Below are 10,311 nucleotides of genomic sequence, written 5' to 3'. Positions count from 1 at the left end.
AATGGTTTCAGATTTATAATTTGATTTTTTTTTAAATCCATTAACTAGATGTAATGGATTTTATTTCAAAAGTATTTTTTCTTTTTAATCTGTTAACTGGATTTAATTGATTTACGTTTCGAAAAGGGTTTTCCTATTTTTTAATCTTTTAACTGGATTTATTGGATTCGTATTTCGAAAATATTATTTTCTTTTTAATCCGTTAACTGGATTTAAACTATTTTTTTTCTTCGACTTCTGGAATGTATCGATCGTATGGCTAATATAGCTTTAGTAATGATTATCGTAAATAATGGCCTGTATAGCGAGTATAGCATGGATAGCGAGCATAGCATGGATAGCGAGCATAGCATGGATAGCGAGCATAGCATGGATACCGAGCATAGCATGGATAGCGAGCATAGCATGGATACCGAGCATAGCATGGATACCGAGCATAGCATGGATACCGAGCATAGCATGGATACCGAGCATAGCATGGATAGCGAGCATAGCATGGATACCGAGCATAGCATGAATAGCGAGCATAGCATGGATACCGAGCATAGCATGGATACCGAGCATAGCATGGATAGCGAGCATAGCATGGATAGCGAGCATAGCATGGATAGCGAGCATAGCATGGATACCGAGCATAGCATGGATACCGAGCATAGCATGGATAGCGAGCATAGCATGGATAGCGAGCATAGCATGGATAGCGAGCATAGCATGGATACCGAGCATAGCATGGATACCGAGCATAGCATGGATAGCGAGCATAGCATGGATACCGAGCATAGCATGAATAGCGAGCATAGCATGGATACCGAGCATAGCATGGATACCGAGCATAGCATGGATAGCGAGCATAGCATGGATAGCGAGCATAGCATGGATAGCGAGCATAGCATGGATACCGAGCATAGCATGGATACCGAGCATAGCATGGATAGCGAGCATAGCATGGATACCGAGCATAGCATGGATAGCGAGCATAGCATGGATACCGAGCATAGCATGGATACCGAGCATAGCATGGATAGCGAGCATAGCATGGATACCGAGCATAGCATGGATACCGAGCATAGCATGGATACCGAGCATAGCATGGATAGCGAGCATAGCATGAATAGCGAGCATAGCATGGATACCGAGCATAGCATGGATACCGAGCATAGCATGGATAGCGAGCATAGCATGGATAGCGAGCATAGCATGGATAGCGAGCATAGCATGGATACCGAGCATAGCATGGATAGCGAGCATAGCATGGATACCGAGCATAGCATGGATACCGAGCATAGCATGGATAGCGAGCATAGCATGGATACCGAGCATAGCATGGATAGCGAGCATAGCATGGATACCGAGCATAGCATGAATAGCGAGCATAGCATGGATACCGAGCATAGCATGGATACCGAGCATAGCATGGATAGCGAGCATAGCATGGATAGCGAGCATAGCATGGATAGCGAGCATAGCATGGATACCGAGCATAGCATGGATACCGAGCATAGCATGGATAGCGAGCATAGCATGGATAGCGAGCATAGCATGGATAGCGAGCATAGCATGGATACCGAGCATAGCATGGATACCGAGCATAGCATGGATAGCGAGCATAGCATGGATACCGAGCATAGCATGAATAGCGAGCATAGCATGGATACCGAGCATAGCATGGATACCGAGCATAGCATGGATAGCGAGCATAGCATGGATAGCGAGCATAGCATGGATAGCGAGCATAGCATGGATACCGAGCATAGCATGGATACCGAGCATAGCATGGATAGCGAGCATAGCATGGATACCGAGCATAGCATGGATAGCGAGCATAGCATGGATACCGAGCATAGCATGGATACCGAGCATAGCATGGATAGCGAGCATAGCATGGATACCGAGCATAGCATGGATACCGAGTTGTGGTGGCCGTCTCACCGATGTGGTAACGTCCCAGACTGGGTGGGGTTCGAGTACCGCTCAAACTCGTTAGTTTATTTGGTTGCTGCAACCTCACCATTTGTGTGACCTAAGGGAGCCTGTAGATCTATCTGTTGAGTCATCAGTAGCCATTGCTTGGCCCTCCTTGGTCCTAGCTTGGGGGGGAGAGGTGGCTTTGGCGCTGATCATATGTATATATGGCTACACTCAGTCTAGGGCAATGTCCTGCTTGGTTGGGAACTGAACACTACAAATGGATTTGAGTCATATAACCTTAAGTTATAAGAGTCACCGTTATTTAAATAGCTATAGAGAGAGAGAGAGAGAGAGAGAGAGAGAGAGAGAGAGAGAGAGAGAGCGCTAAATTATACATCAAATAAAATAAATTGAATGTTTTACTGTAGAAGGGATATTTCATATGCCAGAGAGAGAGAGAGAGAGAGAGAGAGAGAGAGAGAGAGAGAGAGAGAGAGAGAGAGAGAGAGAGAGAGAGAGAAAGATCCCCCTTCCCCCCCTTAACCCAAATGTTGGCCAAACCTTTTCCTGTTCCTTAGGAAGAGCTGATGTAAAATTCTCAACACTCGACCGATGTGACGAGAATCAGTAATGTTTCTCTCAGAAGGAGAAACTCGACGGAAATATATATATAGAGAGAGAGAGCTTTTGTGTCTCTTTAAAAGGGAGACTTGATTATAGAGATGTATCTCAGACAGAGGTATAATTGAGGAGATGTAATTCTCTTGATTTTCCTGCTTCTTAGAAGATGGATGGTTATAGGAATTTGGAAAAATAAGCAGTTGTTGTTGTTATTATTGTTATTATTATTATTATTATTATTATTATTATTATTATTATTATTATTATTATTATTATTATTAGCTAAGCTACAACCCTAGTTGGAAAAGCAGGATGCTATAAGCCCAAGGGCTCCAAAAAGCGAAAATATAGCCCAGTGAGGAAAGGCATTATTATTATTATTATTATTATTATTATTATTATTATTATTATTATTATTATTATTATTATTAGCTAAGTTACAACCCTAGTTGGAAAAGCAGGATGCTATAAGCCGAATGGCTCCGGCAGGAAAAACGTGGCTCAGTGACGAAAGGAAATAAGGAAATGAATAAACTATATAAGAAGTAATTAGTAATCAAAATAAAATATTTTAAAAACATTAACATCAAAACAGATATTTCATATTTACACTACAAAAAGAGACTTATATCAGCCTGTTCAACATAAAAACATTTGCTGAAAGTTTGAAATTCTGTCGTTCTACCGATTCAACTACTCGACGAGGAAGATCATTCCACAACATGGTCACAGCTGGAATTAAACTTCTAGAAACTTGTAGAACTTCTAGAAATGCAAAGCTTTGTGGCATAGGCGTAATAGGATTAAAGAATCGAGAGTAAATTCGCGAAGAGGAGTCTTGACGGGTGTTACTAGCCTTATTTTTTGGTTTCTTTTAGATGCCTCTAGATGGTTTTGAGAATCGGAAGTTGATTTCGTTAATCGCAACTGAATATAAAAGAACTTTAACATTATAATAAAATAATGATTAAATTTTGGAAGGGCAAGGTCAAAGGTCAAGGTCACGGTCAAGCAAAATATCTAATAATTCACGTAATCAGCCATAAATTTGGACATCGTTGTCACAGAGACTTCAAACTTGGTTCATATTTGAGTGTATGAAAACCCACCCCAATTAATACATGTTAAGGTCAAAGGCCAAGGTCAAGGTCGAGCAAAAAGGTTGAGAAATAAGCTGCCGTGGCGGAGGTCTGCCCTCCACTGAGTGCTCCTCTAGTTATATTCATAATTTTCATCTTTTTCCTTAATCTTTATCAAGTAATTATTTTTTTCTCTTATACTGATAAAGCAGGTTTTTGAGACACTGATTTTATGTAATAATCATAAATGTTTATTACAGTGCAAAATCAAACCATTGTTCTCTATTCTTGGGTAGTGTCATAGCCTCTGTACCATGGTCTTCCACTGTCTTGGGTTAGAGTTCTCTTGCTTGAGGGTTCACTCGGGCACGCTATTCTATCGAATTTCTCTTCCTCTTGTTTTGTTAAAGTTTTTATAGTTTATATAGGAAATATTTCAATGTTGCTATTCTTCAAATTTTTTATTTTTTATTTATTTCCTTTGCTCACTGAGCTATTTAACCTGTTAGCGCCCCTGGGCTTATAGCATCCTCCTTTTCTAACTAGGGTTGTAGCTTAGCAAGTAATAATAATAATAATAATAATAATAATAATAATAATAATAATAATAATAATAATAATAATTACTATATTATTTTTATTTGTTATTTATTTGTTCTTACTAGATAATAGATTGTACACAGAGCAGCCCCTGCCATTACGACTAGCTAAGATACAATCCTAGTCGGAAAAGCAGGATGCTATAAGCCCAAGGGCTCCAACAGGGGAAATAGATCAGTGAGGAAAGGAAATAGATAGAATAGTGTGCCCTCCAGCAACAGAACTCTAACCCAAGACAGTGGAAGACCATAGTACAGATGCTATGGCACTACCCAAGACTGGAGTACAATGGTTTGATTTTGGAGTGTCCTCTTAGAAGAGCTGCTCCTCATAGCTAACATGCTCTTCTTAAAATATTTTATTTTTCTTTGTTTCCTTTCCTCACTGAGCTATTTTCCCCGTTGGAGCCCCTGGGCTTATAGCATCCTGCTTTTCCAATTAGGGTGTTAGCTTAGCAACTACTACTACTACTACTACTACTACTACTACTACTACTACTACTACTACTACTACTATAATAATAATAATAATAATAATAATAATAATAATAATAATGGCTTTCAGAAATTTGTAGAACCAAATAAGCGGGAAATACTGTACGTGACTGACGCTAAAACTGACTTGTAGTTTCTGTAAATATTCAATTTATGGCGTCACTATCAAGGTACGTAACGTCTGAAGAAAATTGTACGAGAATTCTGGGTGCAAGTTGTACGAAATTAGAGAAAACCCTCAGACTCGGAATGTTGATACGGAATCACATTGCTGTGGTACTCACTGGCGTACACTCTTCTTGCTGGCACTTATGGTATAGCTGCGTGTTTCAGTGAATTCTATCGTATCGAAGCAGGGTTGGGATTCAAGTCTCCAGCAAATGAAACAACTACCACTTATATATATATATATATATATATATATATATATATATATATATATATATATATATATATATATATATATATATATATATATACATATACATATATATGTATATATATTATATATACATATATATATATATATATATATATATATATATATATATACATATACATATATATGTATATATATTATATATACATATATATATATATATATATATATATATATATATATATATATATATATATATATATATGTATATATATATTATATATACAGTATATATATTATATATACATATATATATATATATATATATATATATATATATATATATATATATATATATGTGTGTGTGTGTGTGTGTGTGTATGTATGTGTGATTGTGTGTATTTGAAAGGGTTTGCATATCGCCATTATCAGAGCCACCCATACTAGGTTGGTTTGCTGTAAGCAATCAAACGAAAATCTCCCTTTATCACCACCAATCCGCACTAGCCAGTGTGGAGAGGGGAACTGGCCAAATCCCAGACAATGAATTGACATATCTCAGGCCTTTGTCCTGCAGTGGACTAGAAACGGCTGCATTTGTTGTTGTTGTTGTTAATCCCACATAATAGAAAACAGCTTGAGTCATTTGATCGCTTTATGCAATTGCATATCATGTTTTGCATAGCGTGAACGTCATCCCCGCGCGGAATATTTCCGCCTTTGCATAGCGTGAACGTCATCCCCGCGCGGAATATTCCCGCCAGAAATCTGCTATTTCGAGCCTGTCGCTCCCGGCTATAAATAGCGCCGAGGGAAAAGGCCGTCTCCATAACTGCATTAATTCGCCATAGCTCTCTCTCTCTCTCTCTCTCTCTCTCTCTCTCTCTCTCTCTCTCTCTCTCTCTCTCTCTCTCTCTCTCTCTCGCGGAACTCGAATAATTAAATGAAAGTTGGTTAGGTTCTTTAGCCTCTCTTGGGGGGGAGGACGTTTTGGCTTGGGTGGGAAAGATCTATACATATTCATCATGAATAATTATGCAAAACCCTCACACACATCCCAGTTCTGAAATTTTATTGTTAGCGGAAGTTTAGGCATAATTGCTAGTGTGACGTTGGTCTTGGCCTTCTTGGTGTTGGATGCTTCAGGTTTTCCTGTAAGGACAGAATTCTTTGTTTGCTGTACACTGAGGTGTCTATTATTATTATTATTATTATTATTATTAGTAGTAGTAGTAGTAGTAGTAGTAGTAGTTAGTGAAGTAGGGTGCTGTAAACATAAGGGGTCCAATAGGGAAAAATATCCCGGTGAGGAAATGAAATCAGGAAATGAATAAACTACAAGAGATGTTATGAATTATTGAAATAAAATGTTTTAAAAACTGAAACAACACAGAAATAGATCTGTAATATATATATATATATATATATATATATATATATATATATATATATATATATATATATATATATATATATATATATATATATATATATATATATATATACACATACATACACACACACAAACACACACACAAAAGGAAGGCGGAAGAAGGTGGAAACCTTTGCATTTGAGCTACAGTTTTTAAAATCCCCAAAGCTTGGTGAACCCCTTAGTAGAAATAGCTCAATATGCTAAAGTTTCTGCTGCCATTCACTATCCTCCTAAATATGAAACTTTCTTTATAATGTATAGAGTTTTAATTGAATTGCTTTTAAACTGAAGATAGTTGACATTTTGTTGCTGTGGATTGTTGTATTAACTTTTTTTTCCTAAGTATTATTTGGTCGATCCTGCTTGCAATTGAATCAAACCATACCCAGCATTTCTGTTCGTTTTTTTTTCTCTCTCTCTTTTTGTATGCTGATATGTATGTTATTATCATTGTTAAGCGTTAATTCTATTGTGATTTTACTACCCAGGCATTAGAACTCTATGGTCAACCTACTAATTGATGTTTATAATGTCACTGATATTATTGCATATCTCATCTTTTTTTTTTTAACGATGTCAAAAGTGTAAGATCACTGTACTCTTATTGTAACTCTGTATATGGCTTTTGTGGAAATTATTATTATTATTATTATTATTATTATTATTATTATTATTATTATTATTATTATTATTATTATTATTATTAATTATTATTATTATTATTATTGTAGGGAAGGTTCTTCAAATAGGCTGTATAACCAACTTGTTTAGATTCACTTTAACACTGTGGCTGTACACAATGTACCTCTCCAACGCCTAATCATGGAACTCAACTTTTATCAAATTTAGTGGTGTTGACCCCATAGCTGAACAGCTCTTTCTGTCTGATGCGATATATTTCTTCAATGCCTAATCGTGGTGTTCGCTGACCAAACCTATCAATCAACTATTATTATGTATTTAGCTCAATTATCTTATTTTTTCATCCCCTTTTTAATGAATCTTTTTTTTTTTTTTTTTCAAATTTAGTGGTGTTGACCCCATAGCTGAACAGCTCTTTCTGTTTGATGTGATTTACATCTTCAACGCCTAATCGTGATGTTCGCTGACAAAACCTATCAATCAATTGTCATTATGAATTTAGCTCAGTTATCTTATTTTTTTTCATCCCCTTTTTAATGAATCTCATTTTTTTTTTTTTTTCAAATTTAGTGGTGTTGACCCCATAGCTGAACAGCTGTTTTTATCTGATGTGATTTACATCTTCAACGTCTAATCATGGTGTTCACTGACCTAACCTATCAATCAATTATCATTATGAATTTAGCTCTGTTATCTTATTATTTGTATCCCCTTTTTAATGAATCTCATTTTTTTTTCTTCAAATTTAGTGGTGTTGACCCCATAACTGAACAGCTCTTTCTGTTTGATGTGATATACCTCTTCAACGCCTAATCATGGTGTTCACTGACCTAACCTATCAATCAATTGTCATTATGAATTTAGCTCAGTTATCTTAATTTTTTTCATCCCCTTTTTAATGAATCTCATTTTTTTTTTTCAAATTTAGTGGTGTTGACCCCATAGCTGAACAGCTGTTTTTATCTGATGTGATATACATCTTCAACGTCTAATAATCATGGTGTTCACTGACCTAACCTATCAATCAATTATCATTATGAATTTAGCTCAGCTATTTTATTTTTTTCATCCCCTTTAAATGAATCTCATTTTTTTTTTTCAAATTTATTGGTGTTGACCCCATAGCTGAACAGCTCTTTCTGTTTGATGTGATATACCTCTTCAACGCCTAATCATGGTGTTCACTGACCTAACCTATCAATCAATTATCATTCTGAATTAAGGTTAATTTGCTGTAATTTTTCATCAGCGGTTTAATAAAACTTAACTTTTATCAAAATTAGTGGTGTTGACCCCATAGCTGAACAACTGTTTTTATCTGATGTGATATACATCTTCAACGCCTAATCGTGGTGTTCGCTGCCCAAACCTATCAATAAATGATCATTCTGAATTAAGGTCAATTTGCTGTAATTTTTCATACCCGGTTGAAAGAAACTTAACTTTTATGAAATTTAGTGGTGTTGACCCCATAGCCGAACGCTTGTTTGTGATTTTAAAGGGCCAATTGGAGTTTTGGGACCTTGGGGTTTAAATCTTTCCTACAATCGTGAAATTGTGAATGATGGAAACTGTTATATATATTAAAAAGAGCAAAACGCTGTTAGTGGTAATTATTGATGGTACATCTAATTCTTGGGACAAACATATACATGTGTATATACAGTATATACATATGTATTTATTTATGTAGACTGTGGCCTATATATTTATAAATATACTATAATATAGAAAAAGAGGGCTTTTGAAGAATGGCTGCAGAGTAATAGTATAGAGAAGTATGAAAAATATAGAGAGAAAAAGGTAGAAGTAAAGCGCAAGGTACATGAGGCAAAGAGGGCAGCTGACCTGAGGTGGGGTCAGGGACTGGGTCAGTCATATGAAGAGAATAAGAAGAAGTTTTGGAAAGAAGTGAAGAGAGTAAGAAAGGCCGGCACAAGAACTGAAGAGACAGTGAAAGATGGAAATGGAAGGTTGTTAAAAGGAGAGGAGGCAAGGAAAAGGTGGACGGAATATTTTGAAAGTTTGCTGAATGTTGAGGATGATAGGGAGGCAGAGATTATTGCTGTTCCAGGTGTTGAGGTGCCAGTGATGGGAGATGAGAATGAGAGAGAGATTACAATAGAGGAAGTGAGGAGAGCACTAGATGAAACGAGAGTAGGAAAAGCATCTGGTATGGATGGTGTGAAAGCTGAGATGTTGAAGGAAGGGGGTGTGACTGTAATTGAATGGTTGGTGAGATTGTTTAATGTGTGTTTTGTGTTGTCAATGGTACCAGTAGATTGGGTCTGTGCATGTATTGTACCACTATATAAGGGTAAGGGAGATGTGCATGAGTGTTGTAATTCAAGAGGTATTAGTTTGTTGAGTGTAGTTGGAAAAGTGTATGGTAGAGTACTGATTAATAGGATTAAGGATAAAACAGAGAATGCAATCTGGGAAGTACAGGGGGGTTTTAGAAGAGGTAGGGGTTGTATGAATCAGATTTTTACAGTTAGGCAGATATGCGAGAAATATTTAGCAAAAGGTAAGGAGGTGTATGTTGCGTTTATGGATCTGGAGAAAGCATATGATAGAGTTGATAGGGAAGCAATGTGGAATGTGATGAGGTTATATGGAGTTGGTGGAAGGTTGTTGCAAGCAGTGAAAAGTTTCTACAAAGGTAGTAAAGCATGTGTTAGAATAGGAAATGAAGTGAGCGATTGGTTTCCGGTGAGAGTGGGGCTGAGACAGGGATGTGTGATGTCGCCGTGGTTGTTTAACTTGTATGTTGATGGAGTGGTGAGAGAGGTGAATGCTCGAGTGCTTGGACGAGGATTAAAACTGGTAGACGAGAATGATCATGAATGGGAGGTAAATCAGTTGTTGTTTGCGGATGATACTGTACTGGTAGCAGACACAGAAGAGAAGCTTGACCGACTAGTGACAGAATTTGGAAGGGTGTGTGAGAGAAGGAAGTTGAGAGTTAATGTGGGTAAGAGTAAGGTTATGAGATGTACGAGAAGGGAAGGTGGTGCAAGGTTGAATGTCATGTTGAATGGAGAGTTACTTGAGGAGGTGGATCAGTTTAAGTACTTGGGGTCTGTTGTTGCAGCAAATGGTGGAGTGGAAGCAGATGTACGTCAGAGAGTGAATGAAGGTTGCAAAGTGTTG

General features: G+C 36.9%; 1 protein-coding gene across 1 annotated transcript in view; it reads left to right on the top strand.

The window, feature by feature from the left end:
* The first annotated feature begins 255 nt into the window (after positions 1-255).
* LOC137625528 (serine-rich adhesin for platelets-like) overlaps positions 256-10,311 on the top strand; it is a 17,526-nt gene continuing 7,470 nt past the window's right edge. Inside the window, exon 1 of the mRNA XM_068356436.1 lies at positions 256-1,936. Coding sequence (XP_068212537.1) covers positions 256-1,936 — 1,681 coding nt within the window. The remainder of the gene's footprint in view (positions 1,937-10,311) is intronic.

Source organism: Palaemon carinicauda, chromosome 32 (assembly GCF_036898095.1).
Source record: "Palaemon carinicauda isolate YSFRI2023 chromosome 32, ASM3689809v2, whole genome shotgun sequence".
NCBI lineage: Eukaryota > Metazoa > Arthropoda > Malacostraca > Decapoda > Palaemonidae > Palaemon > Palaemon carinicauda.
The sequence above is the reverse complement of the archived record's forward strand: the minus strand, read 5'-3'. Positions and strand labels throughout refer to the sequence as shown.